This window comes from Pollachius pollachius, assembly GCF_949987615.1.
Source record: "Pollachius pollachius genome assembly, chromosome: 9".
Classification (NCBI taxonomy): domain Eukaryota; kingdom Metazoa; phylum Chordata; class Actinopteri; order Gadiformes; family Gadidae; genus Pollachius; species Pollachius pollachius.
Window position 1 is genome coordinate 13,595,260 of NC_136942.1, and position 23,828 is coordinate 13,619,087.

The following is a 23,828-nucleotide window of genomic DNA, read 5'->3' on the forward strand; positions in this document are numbered from 1 at the left end:
TCTGTGATAAACAAACAGTAGTTCCAGCTAGTCTCACGAAAGGAAACAGTGGCCTGCATCATACCAAAAGTAAAACACTGCTTATACAAGCAAGAAGCAGGACATCATTTAGCGTGGCGGTGATGTGTGAGTTTCTCTGTTGTAGAATTTTGCCTGTGTTTTTCCAATAGGTTTTGGTGCCTCCTCCCAAGTTTGTTTTCCGCGTGGTATCAGGCCCGGTGGTGTACACGGCCATAGCTGTCACCAACGCCCTGCGAAGGTCTGGCCGCCGCTTTCTGTCTGTGGCTCCGGGCTGGACCCTGCCTGACAATAAGTACCTGGCCCATTCAGGTACAACTCTGGCATACAAAACCCTCTTGCAATCTGCATATCGAAACCACTGACTCTGTTGGCTTGTCTAAGACTAGCTTGTGCTGATAAGGCCAGAGTCTATCATATCCAGCATTGTAAATTGTTATGTATTTATATCGGTCCCAGATAAACATCTTATTGGGATAAAGAAACAAATGCTCACTACTTCTGATTCTAATGCGGCGACGGCTGCAATGTCTGGCCGTGCGCCGTATCGTTCTCATCAGCGGATCTGACTCTCCCCCGTCCCGTTACTCTGTGCAGTGCTGCAGTTCGTGCCGGGCAACGTGGACGTACGGGCCTGCAACTTCAGCGAGCGGATAGAGAAGGGCCTGACCATGGCGTTGGCGGAAGTGCGCCGCCGTGCGCAGGAGTCCACCAACTTCACTGTGCACGTAAGTCGCTGGAGGAGCCGGCGGAGGGACCGGAGAGGAGAGCGCGGCCGCCTCTCTCCCCGACCTCAGGCAGATGGCTCCACCAAACAAGCACTTACTCAGCTATTCTGCGTGTTTCTATTTAAACGTTTGAACCCACAGTCTGAGGACGCTGCACAGAGTGCGTTCTATACTTACACGGGCGTCCTTAAAAACGTGGCTGGTTTTATCAGCGGGCCACCCACGCCATCATTCGTCGTTGCTGGAAACCCTTGGCGAGCTGACCTGAAAGCGAGGCCTGTACCATTGATAGAAGTCCAAGTCGGCTACTCTGGCGCAAATAACGCCAGTGTTTCATCAGTGCATTCGAAGCCCTGCTAGCTGTTGTGTTGTTGAACCAAAGAAGCCCAGACGGCCTCCAGCGCACCAGCAGAGGGAGGTGATTCTGCAGCAGCGGAGAGAAGCTTTGATTGGGCTGGGGGGGGGGGAAGTGCATCAAACAGCAGCTGCTCTATTTGATTACAACTGTTGATGCGTTTGGATTTCATCACGGGACAAGAGGCTGGAAACAGTGAGGAAACAACTGCAGGCTAGGCTGCAGTACAGAGAACCCAGCCGTACCCCGTCTTGTCAGAGGAAACCTGTATACTATCGTACTTACTTGATTCAGTCACAGAATTGCGGCCATTGTTTCTTATCAATTCAATTAAATCCATTTCAGTTTGTATTAATCTTAATCAGAGGTGCAGTCTTAAAGGGCTTCACAGGCCATATATTTTTAACACACATGGCCTGTTAAGCCTTTTTTATCATTCCTTATATCCATGACGTCTAGGTCACGTCTTAGTGGTTTGATTCAAGTAAATGTAGTATTGGTCTGACGGCGTTGGTTTTGGTGGCTACCAATCAAAGCGACCTTCAGGATTTGGCTTTTTACCGTCCTCTGTAACTACAAATGTGTCATGGGACCCAACAAAAGCAGATGTGAAATGGCCCAGTTTTATTTGGTCCCTTGCTAAATCGTGTCATTTCAACCGTGTTTCAGATTGTGAACATTACCATGGCTGGCCCTGGACGCCAACAGCAGCCGGTGAACATTTTCTTCGCCGTGCGCGGCTCCAGGGGCTACCTCCTTGGGTCAGAGGTCACCAACCTGCTGCTGCGGCTGACCATGGTGGAATTCAGCTACTACATGGGCTTCCCAGTGTTGGAGATAGCCGAGCGTGAGTCTTTCTGTGGCAGCTATTCATCCATCAATCGATCTTCAATGTCATTTTCATGTTTGCCTTGAACGTACCATTTGGCGGTAATGAATAGAAGCCTCAGGGCATGTCTATTTTTCTGATACCCTCGGTGCTTTTACTGCAATATATAAGTATTTGAATTTGTTCCTTTCAGCTAATATTCTGCAACTCCATCTAGTGCCCTGCCAACAAGACTATATATCTAAAATATATATAATTTATTCAATTAAGTAATTCAACCACAAGATTGTTAGTCTGTGGAGTGTAAATATGCGTAACCATTCATGCCTGTGAGTCGTATTCTGTTTATTTGCAATGCACCAACCTTTTTCTCTTTCGGTGTCCCTACAGCGTTCCACTATGCAGAGCTCAACACCACACAGCTTCTTCGATCCTCTTGGTTGAGAACAGGTAAAGAACACTCCAATCCCCCCCCCCTCCCACCTACTGAATGGGCGGCAGATGGTGGTGTCACACAGAGCTACTGGGATTGATCCCCGACGTGCACAGCCTATACGTCCATGACCACAACGACTATAACCCCTATCGGCTTCATACTGAATTGTGCCTGACGTCACTGTAAGCTGATATAGATAAAAGCTTCTTGTGTGTGTGTGTGTGTGTGTGTGTGTGTGTGTGTGTGTGTGTGTGTGTGTGTGTGTGTGTGTGTGTGTGTGTGTGTGTGTGTGTGTGTGTGTGTGTGTGTGTAGTGCTCCTCGGTGTGCTGGACCCCAGGGTGGGTGACCCGAGCTTCCAGGCGAAGATAGAGCGCCAGCTGGCCCAGCTGCTGGGCGAGGCCATGGGGACGGTGCGGCGGGCCAAGAGAGCCACCACTGTGGGCAACAGCAGTGTACAGGTGCTGCCTCCGTCCCCTTCTCTCCCCTTCACCTCACTGATCACAGCCCTGGGGATAGCCCACACTGAATGTCCCAATCCCGGTGCATTTTGTCCGGAAGATGTCAGGTTGCGGGGGGGCGATGAACCTAAGCTGCTTGTTTGACGATTACACAATTTCCCGGCGTCGCGCAACCCTTGAACCGAAGAAAGCGTGAACGGCCTGTTTCAGGATTATTCACTAAATCGGGTTAAAGCCTCTCTTTTTGTTTGCGCCATTTATATCATTAATCCCCGGATTGAGTTCTCTGTTAAAAAGCCAGCGTGAGTACTTAGGGCACATTATGTCTGTGTCGCAGCAGTGTTCAGAGCCACCGAAAGGCTCCCTGCTTTACTAATCAGCATCTGCCTTTTGTGGGGGTCCTCTGCACCTGCTCCGTCGGGCTTTAAAGGCGCCGTGACAGGGTCGTCACAGCGACAGCATCCCATTCATCCCGTCTCACTACATCCCATTCTGCCCGTTCTTCTCCCTCGTCTGCTCCGTTTTCCTTCTTTTCGCGCTCACATCCTGTTTTCCCCTGAGGGCTGTGCTCGGCCACAGAGATGCTGAGACAGCATATGTTATCATTATCCTTTCTGTCATTGTAAACAAAGCAGGAAGTGAGAGGGAGTTTCGAGCCCAAGGCAGTGCAGTGCAGGAGGGGACAGGTAGTGGGAAAACAGAGTGTTGGACATTGTATCTGCGCCCAGGCTGGCAGTGCGTGTGTGTTTCTCCTCCCACAGGGTCAGCTGTCTGTAAGATTGATGAATGTCTGAAGGCTGGTCTGTGTAAGCAACCCAAGCATAACATACTGTCTTGCTTTTAGCATATTCATGAACAACTAACCCAAATAGGTTAAAAAAAGTAGCATATCTGAAGGATAGCGCAAAAAGGGAATATTTTGTGTCGCTGCGCTAAGAGCAGTTCTTTAATTTGACTAATTTTAATACTTCATACTAGACTCCTTTTACCGGACCTGCATCAAGTTCATATAGCTTATTGTATAGCAGATTATATCTAGGTAAAGATGTCATACAGGCAGCAGGCATGTGATTGAGGTAATGCAGGGTCTGTTCCCCAGAAGAGCACTATGTCTAGCTACGCCGGCACTTGAAACCTCTATTTCTTAGAAATTCATGAATATTAACGTTTGCTTTCTAATGCGATACCAATCATGCGCCCGTATTTTTTCCCGGTGACATCAGGGAACCCTTTCACTGAAGACGTTGCTTTGTTCGAGATTTGTTTATTTTCCTGCTTGCATTTGAAAGGCTCATCTCCAAGTGTTTCTGTCTGATACTGTGGCCACCACTCCAGGGGCTTTACCGTCTACTGAATTATTCCTATGCCATCTTTCTTTTCTCTCTCTTCCTAGCTCTGTCTCTCTCTGTCTCTCTCCTTCTATCTGTCTCTCTCTCTCTGCCCCTCTCTCTCTATCGCTCTCTCTCTCTCTCTCTCCCTGTCTCTCTCTGTCTCTCTCTGTCTCTCTCCCTCTATCTCTCTCTCTTTCTCTCTCTCTCTCTCTCTCTCTCTCTCCCTGTCTCTCCCTCTATCTCTCTCTCTCTCTCTCTCTCTCTCTCTCTCTCTCTCTCATACACACAATGTGTTTCCTGTAGGGAGCCACCTCAAATGTATTTTGTCAGTCTGTTGTGACAGAAACAACATTGTCTTGTGACTGGTCCCTGTATGGCCCCAGACAGATAGGAGGTTGAGCCTCTGAGCTGGAAGCTTGTAGCATAGCCACCGCTCACTCCCATGATCTTTCTGCGTCGCTAACCCTGCAATGACCAAATTAAACCTTGGATGAAAAACGCCCGCTCAGCCCTTTTTTCATTCCAGGCATGACCTGCTTCTTAGTCACACCAGTAAGGTCCTGTGCCCCAGGCTGCCAGGAGCACATCATATAAACACAGATTAAACAACATAAAAGATCATTCATACACAGCTAATGGATTTGAGTAATGCCCATTGTGCTGTCTTCCCTTTGGGCTTTGTGTGATTCTAAGATCTTAGACAGGAAGCCAAGCTCCATTCATTAAACACAGGGGCACCAGGAAGTGAGCACCCTACCTCTTTTGTTCAGGTATTGCACATCAGAATGCATCATGGGATCTTTTGTTGGCGTTATTAGCCATTTTGAGAGTACTCAATAGAGTTGTATTAATGTTAAATCCTAAATAAACGTAAATGTACGGTATCCTTAGGCAATCAAAACCTTGTTTCGCAATGTCTCACATGAGGAACACTGACACAGTTTGAAACACGACAATTTCAACCCATAATGACAAATAATGCCTAACTAAACAAGGACCAAAACACCATCGTTACTATTATTATTATTATTATTATTACTATTATCATTATTAACATTCTTATGCTCCTATACTTCCGAAATGGGGTGGTCAATGTTATGAGAGAGAGAGGGAGAGCAATAGAAAGTAAGAAAGAAAAAGAGACACGGGGGCCACAAAACTGCTTTGTCAGTAGCTGCTTTACTACTTTGGAGCTAGCATAAAGATGTGTATTGTAGCCATGCTTCCAGGACAAGGTCATCGTTGCGATATGATTATACTCTTGTGTGCACACGACCATGTGTGTGCGCGCGCGTGTGTAGTTCTGTCATCCTAACCCATCACGATCATGATCTGACAGAGCGGTTCTCGTTAACTCTCCCTCAATCCTCCCTGCCTCTTCCCTGACCCCCAGGTGGTGAGCCTCAGTGAGCTGACGGGAGCGGACAACCCCCTGGAGATAGTGTACTTCGTGGAGGGTCCCAGCGGACAGAGGATGCCCGCGGTCCAGTCGGCCGCGCTGCTGAACAGCCTGGACGTGCAGAGGGCTGCCATCGTCCTGGGACACCGAGTGCAGGGCATCCTGGCACAGCGTGAGTACCTCCTCAACACACTGGATCCAGGTTCACACATTTCTCCCAACGCATGAGAGAGTACCTCTGGGTAAATGTGCTAATTAGCAAATCCAGATGGTTACAAAAAACACATGGGAACACCACAAAGTCCAGACATGATCAATGGCTGACATTTGGGACGGCAGGATGGTTTCATTTGGTCCAAAAGCGTGCTGCTGACCCTGTCTGGATGGACTGATTACGTGTTCTCTGAAGGCTTTGGAAGACTTCAGAAAAACAAGAGCATGAGTGGAGCCATGAGAAGGTGAGACATTGGACCTGTGGTCTTGTGATTGATGGGGCAATCCCGTTGGTTGCTAGCCTTGCACAGCCAGACCAGAATCAGATCATTAAGTCTGAAAAGTCAGCAATCACTCACCCTAATTTTTCTGGCGTTTGGATAAGCTTCAGCCAGTCAGAGCCTTTATTTCTAACGTAAACACCTTAAGTGCCATTTTCAAGTCCAAACTTTTTAGCTTGCGTTTAAATTGATGGATATTTTATTTCCATTGATTAATTAAAGTGATCATAGAGTGTCGTGATCATCAACACCCTTCAATTTGGTTCGCTGATCAGCCAATTTTGTACATTTTGGATCCAAAGTGCTAACGTCGGGCTGGTTCAAGTCTAATTCCTCAACGCAAAACCTGAGGTCAGCTAGCAAGATTTAGGTTGGCTTCACGAGGTTAATTGGTATGGCCAAGAAGGCAAAGTCAAACTACAGCTCAGTTGTTCTCTGTAAGATGTTAGAGCCAGCTTTTGTGATTGGCTGTGCAAAATGTCATTTTAAAGAGCTACATTCTTTTTTTTCTATAATTGTTTAAATGTTCAGTTGGAGTTAGAGCGGGTCATCAGAGACATAGATCTGCTCTTTCAATCCTTCGTCACCTCCTGGAAAGTATCAAGTTTTCCCTGAGGAGGTTATCTCAACTCTAATCTGTGATAAAGAAGTCCTATTATGTGTTAGGATTTATGGGGGAGATGGCACAGAGCCTAGGCCGGAACTCAACAACTGTTATGCCTTAATTCCTGTTTAATTATCTAGATATTTTATCAAAGAGAAACACATTTGCAAAAGAGGATTAAGATTTCAGGAGTGGATTTTAATGTGTGCATTTCTATAGTGGCCGCTCTACAGAGTGTTGATTTGAAACTTTTACAGTCATGTCTTCTAAGAGCGTTGGTGTAAACCGAAAGTTTGCTTGTACTGTCCGAGTTTGGTTTCGCTGTAAGCCAATTACACACTCTCAGAACCCTGCCTCCAAGCACAAAACCGAAACCCATTTGAGCTGGTCTGCCACACGATTTTAGATTGTTCATCTATAGTCTTGATTTGTGAAACTAGCTAAACCCTAACCTCTACGGACAAGCAAATCTATTGGTTCCTATGAGGAAAATGAGGTTGGGAATTTAAAGCACTTGTCAGGCTGTAGTTGTGGCTAAAAAATGCAGTCCATGTATCTTATTTATTAATTAGAACCCTCAGGTCCCCTTAAGGTCCACTTAAAGATGTAAATATAATGTATGATGGCCAAAGAAATGATGAATTAGCATTGGAGCTGAATGTCTACCCATTAAATATATAAACAACAGGGTGGAAGAGTTATGAAGGCCACCTTAGTCTCTGTAGCCAGGAGTCTCCTCACGAAGGACCCCAGAAGAGGAAAGGTGGGCTTATTAAAATACTAATGAAGGATCACGGCAGTATGGGCTTAGAGACATCACCCATTCTGTTACCACACAGCCTTATTTCTTTTTATTTAACCTGGATTAAGGATTACGATTAGAAAACAGCAAAACAGGCGCCCTGCCTGGCAAGACAGACATAACTTGCGACATTGTTTTCCATCCAGGCTTTGATTAAGGATTTACCATACCAAGACAAACAAGAGGTTGACCTTTCAGGTCATTCAAACCAAAAAAACCTCTAATGAAAAGAAAATAAGAAACTGTTAGTCTCTGTGTTTTTCCCTGCCGTCAACATACACTTTCTCTCTCCCTCCCTCTCTCCCCCTCTCTCTCTCCCCCTCCACACGTCCCTTTCCCTCCCCCAGCCGTAGAGAAGGTCGTGTCCCAGCCCCCGGACGCGGAGAACACGGTGCTGTGGATCGTCATCGGGGTGGTCATCCCCCTGCTGGTGGTCATCGTCATCGTCTCCATCCTCTACTGGAAGCTGTGTCGCACCGACAAGCTGGAGTTCCAGCCCGACGCCATGACCTCCATCCAGCAGAGACAGAAGGTACTGTCCCTCCTCGACCTGCACCCCAGGGGAGAGGCCTGGGAAACGCATTGGATCCAACCAGGGGAAGTGTTCGGATGCGCTCGCCTTATGTGTATCTAACCACGACAAAGGAGAGAAAGAACACTTTCTGCTCTTTCAAGCTCTTTTCTATTTTCAACAGGACGGCTGGTTGCCCTTTCTCTCTTTGGGTTTTTTTGAAGTGAGGAAGTTGTTTTGTGTGAGGGTTTTTTCATTAATGGAACAACCCTACTTTAAAAGTGGGATGTGTACTGGTTCTCAACAGTCACTTTCTTTAGTCCAGTGTATATTTTATGACATGTAAGGCTTCGTAAACATTTTGTGTTTTTTTAATTCAGTTATATGTCCGTACCAACAACACCGTAGACTAGCTCTCGCTCACTCTCTGTTATCTTTTTTCCCAGACGTTATCTTAAGTGGTTTTGTCAGCCATTTCAGTCCATTCTCCAACTTTATTTAGAACAGAGAGATAGTTGTTATCAAGAGCCCTGGCTCCTGTGAGTCTGCTCCCGTACCAGGGATTTATCTCCAACATCTCGACCCATGGCCCCACTTCCCCTCATGGGTCCTCACTGTTGAAACATGTATGACTTATGTATGGTATAGGGTTCTACTCACTTGTCATACTGTTACACGTTGAGAGAAGACCTTTCCCTTTCCTCTGGATGAAATATATAAAACAACTTAGAGATTACATTCAAACATATTTTATGTATTTTATTTGTATTATATTATGCCTTCATGTCAATATTATACAATATTTATAAATATAAAAATACCAGAAGCCAGAACCAATGAATTCGACTAGGAACTCTAGATTTCAAGTTGATCTAGTATCTACATTACAAAGTGAAATGTATTGAGATTGGGATGAGATCAGTGGAGTGTGCTACTCCAATCCAATATCAAGCAGCCCAACACTCTGCTTAGATACAGTGCTTAATCCATCTTCTGTCTGGGCTGTTTGTCCTCAGCTGCCCTCAATGCAACTCTTGATAACAGAAGGGAAAACACTGGTAACTCCTATGGTGTTAACAAGTCACCAAACGTTTAGATCACTCATCTTTGACAGTGCCATCTCTGAATGGTTATTGCACCTACTCTTTCTAATATGCCCAAAAGATTTCAAGGTAATGCTGCGTTGCCACACAAACTAAGTGATGGGTTACTAATCAGTCTTATCTCAATCACTTGGATCAAACCCCATGATTGATGACTCTAATCAAAACCATTCCCTTCCACTGGCCTTCATGGGCCCCCATGGAGAGAATTTAGCAAGTCACGAAGTCGTAAAACGCTGAAGTAATTTCAATTTGTGTGAAACCCTGTCAACTGCCTTAAATACAGTTTCAGTAATAATGTCCAGATGCGAACAGTGGAAGGTGTGTGACTCAGACTGTCTATTTACTACAATGCAGCTCACGTAGGTATTTCACATCAATCAAATTGGAATGAACACTGCTGCTTCCCTTATGCTGAAGTTATACTGGTCATCTGGAAAGAGTGAAAGAGAGAGAGAGAGAGAGAGAGAGAGAGAGAGAGGGAGAGAGAGAGAGAGAGAGAGAGAGACAGAGAGAAAGAGAGAGACAGAGAGAGAGAGAGAGAGAGAGAGACAGAGAGAAAGAGAGAGAGAGAGAGAGACCTCCGCATCTCCTCTGTAGTGTAAACAGAATTTAGTCCCCAAGCCATTTTCAGCCTTTCTCTCCCTAACACACCGGTGCTGTCTCCATCCACACACAGTCCAGCAGCTCATTCGGGGAGCCCAAGACCACACTTCCACAGTCAGGCATAGGGTATAGTGAGGAGGAGGATGAGGAGGAGGAGGAGGAATATGAGGAAGAAGAGGAAGAAGAGGAGGAGGACGCTGAACGGGGGAAGGTACATCATAGCATCTGGTAGCATGTAGACGTAGTAGAAGACATTGCTAGTGCTGTTTTACGTTTACTACCACACTGATATTACATACTGGCTCTATATTAACTTATGCCATTCATTATTAATGTAGGTAATATATACTGTTAAAAAGTTAAAGTAATAGTTAATTGTGCAGTGTGTAGAATTTACTGGCATCTAGTGGAATAGTCTTGGCAGAAATTGAAGAATAAGAATCTTTGTGTTTTTGTTACCTTAGAATAACCTCTTTTTAGCTACATAGGGATAAATGGCTAAATGCTATTTTAAGTGTAAGCTATGACCTAAAGTCCTATAGACTAAATAACTTAATACAATTGATCAATCTATCAAAAAACCCTCATCACTTGAGACTTGGCTGCTTGATGCTGTCGTAAACGATGACAACATTTTGGAATACCTACTGGCACCTTACAGGCCAGTGCAGGCCATTGTAGCCTCACTGGTAGATGCCTCCACTAATTACTACAACATGTACCTTTAAGTGACTTAACAAACGACTACCCACTTTTTCCAAGACTCCAACCACAAAAACAAATACTATCCACCTGGTTGTAGATGTCCCGACTCTAGCTGTAGCTCATAGTGGATACTTGATACCTAATGCTTTATTAATGACATGCAAATACTGAAGGGAGTATCAGATGCTATCATGTTAAATGTAGTATGACGTTCAAAACACAGCCCAGCGTAGCCTAGATACCCCTAGTTCCTTTGTTTTCTTCATTTAGATATACACAAAGGTATAGTGAACCATTGACATTTGTTTAGGCAGTGCAGTTCACCATGTTTTGTTTCCCCACAATCACTGCCTTCACCCAGGGCTATGAGCTTTTAACCAAAAGGATCAAACAGCCACCACCAGTACCACAACATACCGTACATAAGATCAGCACCGAGGAAGAAGAGGAGGAAGAAGAAGAAGAGGAGGAAGAAGAAGAAGAAGGAGAGGAAGATGAGGAGGAAGAAGATGAGGAAGAGGATGATGACAAGAGAAAAGAGGAATCAAAGAAAAATACAGTTGGGGTGGAAAGGCCGGTGCAAGATCGCACACCCACTGCCAGAACCCGTCAAAAGACCAGGAGGGAAGAGGACTCGCGGTACAAGGCTAGTTCCGCGGGGCGAAAGGCCAAGGAGGAGGTACACTCTGTCGTCATAGCGACCAGAGCTCCTTTTCAGCAAGCACACCCATTTAGGATAGTCGACATTTCCCCCCGATGATGATGGCTACTTACTGGGCTCAGTCAATCCACCGTGCTGGCAACATGATACCAGCTCATGGGGCTTTAATACACATGGGTGGGATTAACCTCGCACTCTAACGGGCCATCATCGCCCAGTAATAGATACAGTCGTAGTAATAGATGTGATTGGAAAGGCTGTGGCGCATCAAGATAATGCAATGAATGAAGCAGTAGGATCCGCCTAGTTCCCCCCCTTCCCCTGGGAGGGATATTCTATTCTGCTGCGTGGTGATTCATAACTAGTGGTTGTGTAGGAGATGAGCATTAGTTTTGTGAATGGTGTGCTTTAAAATAGCTGTGGTATTGATTTCTGAGAGTGTTTCTGCCTTGCAGAAGCTCAACGTGTTTATATTCTGTGAGAGAGTGAGGAAAGGAAGTGTGTGGTCCCACACTAACACACATAAAGTCGTGCTGACAATTATGTCAGCTCTGACACTGGCATCGTATTCCTCTTTTTACTCCAAAAGTGATCACATTGTATGCTGATTGGAATACTGAGAACAAAGTATGATGAAATGTAGGCAAACTGAGAGACACACATATATCATTTTTCCTTTCACCACTATGAAGGCTGTTTCAGCAACACAAAGGCTTCACACTCAAATAGCCTCGCTGTTGTAAATCCCTTTCCTGCAAAGGCACAGTGGTCAGCTACTGACTCAGAAATCACAAAGCAGTTTCGTGCCCCCCATCTCTCTTTCTCCCTCTCCCTCTCTCTCCGCTCTCTCTCTTGGTGTGCTCCCTTGACTTTCAGTCTGGCTGGCTGTCTGCCCTTCTGTCTGCGTATATGTCAGTCCCTCTGTCTGTCTCCCTTCACATTTCCATTGCGTCATAACATTATGTCATTAACGCCACTCTCCCTCCCGTCTGCGCTCAGCTGCCAGCCCCCACGGTGAAGGGCTTCGACTTTGCCAAGCTGCACCTCGGACAGCACGGCAAGGATGACCTCATGGTGGTCCAGGAGCCTGGGCCCCAGGGGCCCCACCCTGCGCCAGGCAAAGAGGGCCTCCACCCGCCCGAAAACAGGGAGATCCCCGTCCCCACGTCCAAGACGTCCGTGTCCTCCGTCAAGGCGTCGCTCAGCGGCCGCCGGCGAGAGAGGTGGGTGGGAGGAGGGTCCATCTAAAAGGTTCCTTGCTTCAGCCTTCTAGATGAAGCAAGGCTCGTCTGACAGCCAGGTTTAAATAGGCTATATGTCTTATGTGTAGGGATTTCCTTTTTTATCTATCTTTTGTATGAAGTGGGATGTTCTATGTTCTATGTCTTCTTTTGTGGGTCTTTGATATGTACTGTCATGAGCACACTGAAACAAATCCCTAGCAACTTGTACAGAGTTGTATGGCAGTAAAGAATTGAATCTTGAATCTTAAACCAATGAAGGGATGAATATAACCAGACAAATTGGTTTTCTGGTTATATGTGCTCCATAAGAGAGTAATGATGCCATTTGAAGACCATTGAAGGGTTTAGCATAACAATATCCTAAATGCGCTATTAGTGTGCAAGGACGTTTTTTTCCTGCTTATGCGGTTGTTATATTCATTATCCAAGTACATTCACCTATTTCAAAGTACCATTCATTTTGTTGTCCTTCGCCTTGATGCAGAGATGCCTCTTGATGCTATTATTTAGCTTTCGAGTTGTTGTTCCCAACTGTCTGTGTTTTTATAAGTAGTCTGAGCAGTGGTCGGCCACACAAAAGCTCCCGACAGAACCAGGGATTAATTATTGATGCAGCAGGCCATCTCCTGGTCATTCATGTTATTATATACCGTCCGGTTTGTTGGGTAACTAATAATCTTTATCAGTTGGAACAAACTGAAAACAGTGCTCCAAATGTTACTAGAGTGATGAGATATTATGAATATATAGCCTTAAAATGTGGTACGAAGCGTTGTCTTTTTTATGGAAATTGTTAAAAACCACAATTGAATAGCTAATATATTTATATTCGAGGCCTCCCTCATGCATACTGGAAATGCCAGAGTCACAGTTGAAAACATTGCGTTTTCCAAACTGGCATTTCCTAGATTGATAGCTCCACGGATAACCCTTGTGCTAAAATAGATGTTTTATGGATGACACTGACGGTAAGTGTGTTTGTAAGTTTCTCGCGTTTTCCATTATTCATCTGTGTGTGTGTGTGTGTGTGTGTGTGTGTGTGTGCGTGCGTGCGTGTGAGCAGGATCTCGCCGTCGGACGGGGACTCTGTGGTGAGCGACGGCTCCAGTGGGCGGGACTCGGGGGAGGATCCACGGCGAGGACAGGTCACACCCAGCGACAGCAAGCAGGCGCGCAAAACACCCATCAATGTTGCAAACGGTACAGTGACCATGGCAACGGTGGTCGTCGGCCCCCCACACACAACACAAGAGTGGCCATAGGAAGAGGTGTGGGAGGCGTGTGTGTGTGTGCCCGTGAGTGTGTGTGTGTGTTTGTTTGCGTGTCTGTGCAATAGAAGAGAGTGGGGATATGGCCTGCAGACGGAAGAGACAATAATATGAGTAGAGTTCTATTGTAGGTCAACTTTTGGGAAAGGAAATGAAGAAAAGGCTTTGACTTTATCTGTCAGTTTACCCTCTCTATGTAGATATATATGTGTGTAGTGAGAGGCACTGGAAGGCCAGTAAATGAATGGGTCTGTGCAGTCTGCCGACCGGCGGGTAGTAGGGAACATAAGAGAGCAATGGCTGTTGTTGGTGCATCTGACAGCCTGGAGATGGATTCTGGCCAACCTCTGGAGCGACATGAGGCCCGGTGTAGCATGCAGAAGCAGGGCCCAGACACAGTCTGGGGCCACAAGCCTAGCAGCTTTCTGCCCCAGTCTCTCCTCTCATCCCCCCTCCACCCAGTCACTCAAAGGTTTCTTCTGATCTGAAGAAATCCACACCATACATGCTGTACACACTGTGTAGACATCACAGAAACAAGTGTTACGTAAACCCTCCTGTTTAACATGACGTATTGAGTCAACAATGGATCCCTGGGATATGTGCCCATCCTGTCACACCGTGTGTAATTTTTGAATTATTTGATTAGTGTCTACTGCAGCTAATCGGTGGGATATATACACAACACTTTGATCGTCAGTGGATTTCACCCTCTTTGATGAGTCATAGCCCCCCCCCCCCCCTTCTCTGCCGGCGGTCTCGTTCTCCCTTTTCCTCTCCCTGTTTCCCCTTCTCTCCCCCTCGCTCTATCTCCCTATTCCTCTTCCACTTTTCTATCTGTTTCCTTTTGTTTTCACAGTTATACACACAACCCAGTGAGGTAGCACTCTGCTCAACTTTGTGCTCATTTTGTCATCCCCAAGGGAACAGAGTCCTCCCTTCTGCACAAATGTACAACATGGCCATTAAATGTAGTTCTCTTTGTCTCTCTTAGCTTGTCATTCTGCTTTCCCTTCACTTTAACTCCTGTGTCCTTTCTTGTCTTTTCTTTTTTTCTGGCAGGCAAAAATAGAATCGGTAAGAGTTTCTCCTCTGTCATTCCTAGCACAGTGACCCATCCCCTAGACCGCAGTCATGACCTTTAGCAGCTGCTTGCCTGAGTCTTGTTTCCGCTTTTCTGCCGCTACTTGATGCTGCTGCCGTTCTCACCATCTATCACTGTCCGCCAAGCTGCCAGTCACAGAGAAAATCCAATAACCGTCATTGTCCAAGCCAGACAATTTTGATGTTGAAATTGGGCACACTGTGTAAAAGTAGTTCCCCTTCCCTTCCTCTGTTACCAAGATAATGTATTCATCATGTTTGCTTCTCCCACAATGTGCTTCGTAGTGTATTAAGACGCAAGTGAAGGGAATGATGTCATGCAGGAGCTGTTTGGTCTCAATGGGTCTGCCCCCTGCTGGAGAAATCGACTCATTTGAAGCCAGCATGTATGCATATGTATGTCTGTATATAGGGCTATTTCTTAGCTTATGATTTCTCCTGCTCTGTCTCTCTGTCTCTCCCTCTGTCTTCTCTCTCTCTCGCTCTCTCCCTCTCTCTGTCTCTCTGTCCTTCTGTCTCTCTCTGTCTCTCTCTCTCTCTCTCTGTCTCTCTCTCTCTCTCTCTCTCTCTCTCTCTCTCTCTCTCTCTCTCTCTCTCTCTCTCCTTACAACAGGCCCCCCGCCCATGAGTGGTTCGGAGCAGCTGTCCTCCACGGCGTCCATCTTCGAGCACGTGGACCGTATGTCCCGCTCCATGGAGGCGAGCAAGAGGCTGCCCAACAAGATCCAGCTCATCGCCATGCAGCCCATGGCCGTCCCCCCGCTTCTCAGACCCAGCGTCAACGGAAAGATACCGGTGAACCCCCACATGAACAAAGAGGTCGGACGCCTTCTACATTAGAGACAAACCGAATCAATAAATACCAGAAATTCGTATTTATATATTCATACATTCATGTTTATTTTTAGTTTAAATCTGCTGTAGGGATATTTTTTAAGTTGTAAGGAGAGAGCAAAATAGAGCAGGAGAGGATAATAAATAACCCCCTCCTCAAGAAAAACGAATGCCCCCTTCCTAAACGTCCTCACTTCCTCCTTCATTCACACACCTGTAGTCGCGCTAGGATTACATTGACTAAGTTCCAGTTGGTCCACTTGTCCTCTATATACGCCACTACTTGGGGTGCCACCATTTTATAATGTGGTCCGAAATGTGAGTGTACAAATCTGGCTCCCTTTGTAATGCACTACATACGACCCATATCGCAGCGTAACATAAGTGTACAACTGTTGGAGACTGGTTTGCACCCTATATCCCATGATACATAGTGGTTCTCATTGTCGTCGGAGCCATCCGATTGGGAAGGTTGAGAAATATTTATGTTGAGCATTAGCTAACACTCTGGCACAGGGCATGCCTTTTAATGGTGTACACATATCATCATGGTGTACAGGCTTACCAGGATGCTAAGGAGGGGGGGGGATCTCACTTACTCACGGCCCCACCGACTCCCTTCAGATGCAGGTGGCGCTGAGACACAAGTCGGAGATCGAACACCACCGCAACAAGATCCGCCTGCGTGCCAAGAGGAAGGGCCACTACGACTTCCCCGCCATGGAGAACACGCCGTCCAACGGCTTCGGAGACACCAAAGACCCGGGCCGGATCTACCAGAAGGCCCGGCAGCAGATAGACCGGATCCTGGACCCGGAGCTCCACATCCCCTCCATCTTCACAGAGTCCAAGAAAGGGTGAGGACCCCTCCCTATCCCACCCCCAACTCTGATATACAACGGCAGCTTCATCATTTTTATTTTGCTATCACTATGTTCTAGCTTCTTACCAGGCATGAAATAAATACATAATTTGCATCACGATGCTACATAAATAAGAAAATCTTGAGAGTTATGAAAGTGTGGCCAAATATGTTGTATCACATTGTTCAGTATGTTTACAGCGTTCTTAATGGAGCCAGATGAATACCTTACTATCTAAATATTTCATAGTTTGACCGAAAGGTTTGGTGTTTGAATCCCGTGCCGGTTAGCAAGATGCCTGACTATTACCTGCTCAATCGGAACTCACTGTAAGGTGCTTTGGATACAACAGAAGAGAAAATACACACACTACACAGCACCCATGTTTAACGGTGTAGAATGTTCCACTGTCCAGTAGAAAGTTTAAGATCACCAACGCTGGGGCTTGGTCTCTCTCTCTCTCTCTCTCTCTCTCTCTCTCTCTCGCTCTCTCTCTCTCTCTCGCTCTCTCGCTCTCTCTCTCTCTCGCTCTCTCTCTCTCTCTCTGTGTCTCTCTATCTCTCTCCCTCTCTCCCTCTCTCTCTCTCCCTCTCTCTCTCTCTCTCTCTTTCTCTCCCTCTCTCTGTGTGTGTCTCTCTCTCTCTCTCTGTGTCTCTCTATCTCTCTCTCTCTGTGTGTCTCTCTCTCTCTCTCTCTCTGTGTCTCTCTATCTCTCTCTCTCTCCCTCCCTCTCTCTCTCCCTCTCTCTCCCTCTCTCTCTCTCTCTCCCTCTCTCTGTCTCTCTCTCTCTCTCTCTCTCTCTCTCTCTCTCTGTCTCTCTATCTCTCTCTCTGTCTGTCTCCCTCTTTCTCTTTCTCTCTCTCTCTCTCTCTCTCTCTCTCTCTCTCTCTCTCTCTCTCTCTCTCCAGGGGTCGAGGCCGGCGCTCCCCGAGGCAGAGGAGGAAGGACCAGCTGAGCGCGGGGCTGGCGGACGCAGACCGGGACCACCTGATCACCAGCGACAGCGACGCCGTCTACAGAAGGGGTCCCGGCGTCAGCAACGTGGCCTTCGTGGTGGGTACCTCCCGAGGAAGGCTCAGCCTAACCTCAGCCTAGCTGGGGGTGAACAGGAAGGTCCAGCAGGGCTCAGGGTGCTTGACCCAGAACCATTAGGCCCGGACCCAAAGGTTCCAGGTTTGAATCCCGTTGGCCCCTCTACACATCCTTGAGCAAGATGTCTAACTCTGTCAAATGCTAATAACACTAAATATGATCAGGTTCCGTGTTTGATAATTTGTTTAAAAAGCATACTTAATTGTTCATCTTAAACACATGATGACTAAATGATAGAGACCTTTAGAAGCTATAATCGATAAGTGTTAATAAATGTAAGGCGGTGTCACCTTCATTTATCAAAAATTGACTACCAAGTGTGTTGGTCTGCCTGCTCACTGCATACACTGACATGGTGGACCAAACACAGCACCCATGTGGTTTTAGTACCGTGTAAATATAACATCACCCTCCTGTTATTTTCTGAGAGAAACACATCCTAAGCACATTTGGTTAAAGTGTGATGTGGATGTGTGGTGTACGTCCTCAGAGCCTGAAACGCTGTTGCTTCGGATTTCTGTTTTCCATCACTGTAACGTTGACCTGTTCCCCTCCCCCCTCTCCCCCCCCCCCTTCCCGACTTAGTCGGACCCCGACCAGGGTTCCCCCACCCGGAGCCCCTCGCCCAGCGACGACGTCTTCCTGGGCGCCTCCTCCCCGCCGCTGGGCCACGCCCCCGCCCCGCCCCCCTACGCTCCGCCCCAGCCCTCCATCGAGGAGGCGCGGCAGCAGATGCACTCGCTGCTGGACGACGCCTTCGCCCTGGTGTCGCCCACCTCGCAGGGCAGCGCGCCGGGCGTCCCCCTCCCGGCGGGCGGCAGCGGCCCCCGCCGCCCGCCGGGCTCCAGTCCGCCGGCGGGCCCGGGCTCCAGGGCCTGGGGCTCCTCCCGCCCGCTGCCCCTCAGCTCCTTCCCCGGGGTGAGTAGGGATGAATCCTTGAGCCGTCGGCGTACTTCACGCAGAGAAGTTCATTGAGGTTGTAGGAACGAAAAGGACCTGGCTGCAGAAGGAAGTGGGACAAAGGCATACCTCCCTGAGTTACTTTTTTGACCTTTGGCACCTCGAAGGAAAAGCCTGATTTCGCCCGGCACCAATGGTATGTTTGGTGACCCAACCCGAACCACAGTGAGTAGAGAACAGGGTTATCTGCAGAAGGATTTCTTTGCTCCCGGCCAGTCGGAATATAATCTATTTCTTTTGAAGTAGGCTTCCGGCTTTACCCTCCCCCACTGTCAAATCCACCCCTCTCCTACAGGTGGTACTCCACGGACCACATGGGGGGGGGGCAGGGGGTTCGGTCCTCTGTAAGCCCTGTGAGCCTTCGGCGGATTGAGACCTCGTAAGCTTCAGTCAGTCAGTCTCTCAGCGTCGCGGATCCCCCTCTACCTGTCTCACTGCGCAGGAAGCCAAAGGAATGCAAGGTTTTCCGGGTGTGCGTGCCGGGGGCTTCAAAGTACATCCCCTCCTACTCAGTGGCCCTTCTTCCCACAGCGGGGCAGACCCTTAGATCCGCTAGATCTTTACTCCTTTTCCACTACGCGTATCGGTCAAGGGTTCTTCCGTCTGCCGCTGTCCCTCCCCCACCAGCCACCGCCGCCCCGTGGCCTGTAATCCCCGGCCGACTCTCCAACAGCCTCTTATGACCGGCTCTGGGGTAATTCACCCCTGTGTGGGAGCGTGATCAGCTTTACCGCGCTACGCAGAACCGCTTATTCTGCTCAGAAAGGCTAGGCACAAGGGTTGCACTGCAAGGAATTAATGATACTTTGACTCATGTCATTTGAAATGACATTTGTTCATGTACACCGAAATATAATGAACAAACAAGACAGCAATTGTCACTGGGTAGAAATGTGATTTGTTTTTTGTGGTTTTGTGAGATTAAAGTATTTTGAACATACTGTATGATTCTTCTATCTCATCAGACACATTATTTTAGGGAATTCTCTAAATATCAATATTTTGTTGCCATAAAAGTCTCTTGTTTAATTTGCAACGGCTGAGCGAGGTGATACATTTGTTCCTACAGGAGGCACTCCTATCAACCGGAAGGGGAGCGAATCGATCCAGCGGGGAAATGTAATGATTCTGACCACTGTTCTCGGCTCTGTTTGTCTGCCCTCTCTCCCCGTAGCCCCTCACCATCGCTCAACCCCCTCACTCACAGAGGTACAACGACCTGGGATTGCCCCCGAGCCTCGTACACCGGTGAGTCCTGCTGGATCCCATTCGATTTGCCGCCACCCCTTCACACCACGGACACCAAAAGGCTTTCCCATTGATCTGTGTCCTGTTTGGCCTCATTCCTACCCCTGAACCCGGTGGACATGGGGTTTTTTCGCCGACGGGATGGCTCCGTTGGGAGGGAGCGTGCTGAATAATTGAAGAGGGAATCATCATTATTTCATCGGCCTAATGGATCCGATCCAAGCATGGAAACTACTTAATGTCTCACACTGTTGTTGGCTAGGGTTGTACACCCACAATCCAATAAGTCTATGCCTGTAGTAGGTTGATGACACATTCATGCTCGAGTCAAATGTCTGTCTGGAGGTCCATTCATTCTGTACCTAGTGTGGTGATAAGATAGGATGTCACTTTATTTTTTGTGAGTGGTTAAGAAAATGGTCCTTCTTAGAGTTGAGTCGCATAATCTTAATATCATACAGTATTTTCAAGAAAAAACATGCAAAGTCGTCCAATCCTAAGGTATTTAATAAAAAACACAAAAGATAGCACCGGCAAAAATATTCTCCCTTCCCCAAGTACTGTATAAAACATAATTTGGCCTTTTATTTATTAACCCGTTCGACCCTGTTAAGGTACTGCCTATATGTAACATAAGCCTTAGCAGTTGTCAGCTGAGAGCTCAGCTCACCACATCTCCGGATCGCTCTCTGTGTTCCAGACAGGGGCTAGGCCCCAGCTTCGTGCCCCCAGGGGAGGCACCAGGAGCTGGGCCCCCACTGCAGCCTGACAGCCTGTACCCTAGCAAGGGCCACTACTCTGAGGAGCAGCCCTTGTCCGCCAGACCGCGACCAGTAGGGGGCACTGCAGGTACGGTAACCCGACCCTCTCACACACAGACACACATCCAAACACACACACAGGAAGAGTCTCTTTCGGACTCTCACTGTGAATCAATGTTCCCCGGACCCATAAGCTAGTTTTACCCATACTTCTCAAGTCAATCAACAGGCGGGGAGATAGCCTTCATCGATCGGGGTCTGGAGCAGTTTGTTAACGGCTGGCTCTTGGATGAGTAGCCGCAGCCACCCAGTCTTAACCCAGAGCCGTAAAGCTGTCAGACCTAAAGTCCTGTTGAATTATTGAAATAGACCTTGTCTGCTACGATGATGGAAGTGGGAGTTTGGCATCGGCCACGACGCAGTGCAGAGACTATGAATAATGTGTGTGTGTGTGTGTGCTATCTATCCTATGAAGGCTCCCAGCTCCACCACCTGACGCAGGTGGGTCTGTCCAGCCGCATCAGCAGGGGACCGGCCGGACAGAACGACGGCTGGAGCCATTACCATGACAACGACTACTCCGCTCCAGGCCATGGCAAGGATGCGGTGAGTCCCGCTGACTCGGTCTAGATTTGATTAAAAGCTTGTGTTTAACACTTCCGAAAAAATACGCTGTGCAGGCAAGTCATGTAAAGTAGGTGGTCCCACGCCATCGCTGATTGTGAAAGCTAGTTTAGAGTGTTTTGTCTTCCATGTTTTCGCACATCATTCAGCTCCAATTCCTGGTCCATCCCGACCAATCACTGAACGTCCGCTGTATTTCCCCCAGATGCCCCGGAACGGTATCAGGGAGCCCTCCGCACCGCCGGCCCACCAGGACACGCCCGGGCTGGGCTACCCCTCGGCCCCGGAGCCCCTGGACGCCGGCCCTCCCACCCACTCCTCGGCCTCCCTGATCAAGGCCATCCGGGAGGAGCTGCTGCGGCTGTCCCAGAAACAGGCGGCGGTGTCCAGCTACCACAGCTGAGGCGCCCCCCCCCCCCTCCCTCCCACCACCACGCTCTCCGCCTCACCAGTCATGCCACTACCTGCCCTTGCCTTGGTTCTCTGTCTGCCTTGGTCTGTTGATGCTTCCCATGGAAGCCTCCTGACTGCGAAAGACATGCGGGGGGACCCATGCCTGCGCCCCGGCCCATCCGCTAGACTGAGGAAAGCAAGGCAGTCGCCGCCAGGCGTACGTCCCACTGACGTACAGTGAGGCGAGTCATGGGACACATTGTTTGATACAGTATTTTATGACGGTAGCGCGGTCGAAGCAGTGTCAAGGCTCACTACTTGTGAGCTGCGGTTTTGTGGGCAGCATCGAGAACATCCTTGTGACCTGCGGATACAACGAGAACATTCCGAGCAGTGTTTTTTGAACCACGGGCCTTAGGAGACGTCTCTCCTTTCGTCATTCACCCTGGCAAACTAATGTTGTCTGTTGTTTGCAGTTTGAACGCAACGACCATTTGTATGTTTTGCTGTGTTTATTATAATCATAACAGTAATGACAGCAGTTGTTTAGGGAAGGTTGTGTGTGTGTGTGTGTGTGTGTGTGTGTGTGTGTGTGTGTGTGTGTGTGCAACTTACCAATGGTTGTCTCATTCTGCCTTACCATCTTTTCGCTCCGCCTTGCCACTGTGATCCAGGGGATCTGACAGGAGCTGCCTCCTCCACAAGTGAACTCCGCATTTACGTCATACACTTGTCTATGGCTGTGTGGTGCATGCTGGGATTTAGTGCTTTGATGATTTATGTGGCCACTTAAACAACGGTTAAAGTGAATTGTGTTGAGTTCTAAAAATGGCGGAAGGAGTGGGAAGTGCCTCATCGGCAAGTCAGTAAGGACTCGTAGTAAGGGGGACTGAAGAGACTTGAATTGAAGTACTTATAAACACTACCTATTTTTCAAAGTATCAAAGTAGCACATCATCTTCCTTCATGTTGTGCATACTATGATGGTGGCCAAATATTCAAGTGATATTTTGAGGTTCTGAGATCAGTTCCCAATTTTTATTTGTCACTATTGGAACCAGAAAGGGGATGTATTAATAATGAAAGCCCCAGCTTTGACATTCATAGCAACCTAATAAAGAGTCACTTAATGCAGGGTTTTCGTTTTTCAACCAAAATAAAATCACTTCCTAGCCAAAATTAAGTATACAAACAGTAATTCAATTATTCATAATTCAACATAACTTATTAGTGAGGACTAGGGAGGTATACTGTAGATACACTATTGTTAATAATACAGTTGTTTCTATTTTGCTTGCCACTTGAAGCGTAATTGATATGTATGCTGACCACAACATTCAGATCAGATGTTACATCATGCTATTCCTACTGCATAATGGTAAAGTAGGAGGTTCAAATGAATGAGGGTATGACAGCTTTTTACAAACAGTAACCAGAGTCTTTACAGTATACAGTATACACGATTACGGCATTTCTGTTTGTTTTTCAAGCAGGCAAAGTGTTTTGTTTAGTAGCGCGGTCACAAGTTCTATTTACAATGATAATTTAGAAAGATGCTGTAGGTAAGATATAAGTGTTGTTGTTTGAGTCTAATGGTTAGAAATGCCAGAGCCATCCATAAGCTTATCAGTGAGTGAAATGCTCTGTGAGAATACCATTTGTGAGATGACGGCGTCTCCCTCTCTATAATTCAATTTTGATTAGTGTTTAGTTTCAAATTCTTTGCTCTCTTCTCTACTATCTTTACAACTCTGGAATCTTATCTACAGCCCCTTGAATCGTTTCCCTAATGTGCTTTGGGAAATACTAGTAATCTTCCTTGACTTGAGGTTCATTTTGTAATGTTCTTTTCAAACCTTACTCTGTCATCCCACTGGTTTGACGCGTGTTCCGGTTCTCCAGCCACGACTGTTCTGTGCACATATTGTTATGTTCTGGGCCTGAAGTCCTATTTCGTATTAATTTTAAATAAAAATAATAATTAAAAAAGATTAAAAGAGGATCTGGTTTCAAAGGCAGAGTTTTTGACAAATACTTTCTGGGATTTGATGCCAGGATGTAGACATTGTATGAGAGGTATTCAATCAAATAACCACTGTTACACATCTGAGATGCTGTAGCCTCCTTTAATCCATGTGATGTGCCTTGCAGAATCATACCTCCCCCACCCGTGATGTTCTGTAATGGTTTCCTATCATCATCCTCATGAGTCATCCTCTGTGAACTATCTTGTTTCAATAACACCTTCCCATTTCCTGCCATTTGCACTTGTTTACCTGTTGTTTTCATCCTCCAAAATATGTAACAACCTTGTTGTTTCTTTGTGGTCACTTATTTTATTATTTAAAACCACTTTTAGGATAATTTTGTAAATTGGTTATGTTTGTATCAATCTC

At 47.1% G+C, this 23,828-nt stretch overlaps 1 protein-coding gene across 2 annotated transcripts in view; it reads left to right on the plus strand.

The window, feature by feature from the left end:
* The window catches only part of LOC307080991 (UPF0606 protein KIAA1549), a 36,151-nt gene extending 12,580 nt beyond the window's left edge, over positions 1–23,571 (plus strand). Inside the window, exons 5-21 of one of the 2 annotated variants that reach the window (XM_079743987.1) lie at positions 171–330; positions 616–746; positions 1,771–1,948; positions 2,321–2,380; positions 2,680–2,825; positions 5,550–5,727; positions 7,803–7,987; positions 12,041–12,264; positions 13,349–13,485; positions 15,271–15,476; positions 16,116–16,348; positions 17,263–17,407; positions 18,032–18,364; positions 19,581–19,654; positions 20,355–20,503; positions 20,891–21,021; positions 21,245–23,571. In XM_079743987.1, coding sequence (XP_079600113.1) covers positions 171–330; positions 616–746; positions 1,771–1,948; positions 2,321–2,380; positions 2,680–2,825; positions 5,550–5,727; positions 7,803–7,987; positions 12,041–12,264; positions 13,349–13,485; positions 15,271–15,476; positions 16,116–16,348; positions 17,263–17,407; positions 18,032–18,364; positions 19,581–19,654; positions 20,355–20,503; positions 20,891–21,021; positions 21,245–21,442 — 2,868 coding nt within the window. In that variant the 3' untranslated portion in view covers positions 21,443–23,571. The remainder of the gene's footprint in view (positions 1–170; positions 331–615; positions 747–1,770; positions 1,949–2,320; positions 2,381–2,679; positions 2,826–5,549; positions 5,728–7,802; positions 7,988–12,040; positions 12,265–13,348; positions 13,486–15,270; positions 15,477–16,115; positions 16,349–17,262; positions 17,408–18,031; positions 18,365–19,580; positions 19,655–20,354; positions 20,504–20,890; positions 21,022–21,244) is intronic. The other variant, XM_079743988.1, reaches the window with a different exon arrangement.
* Positions 23,572–23,828: the final 257 nt, after the last annotated feature.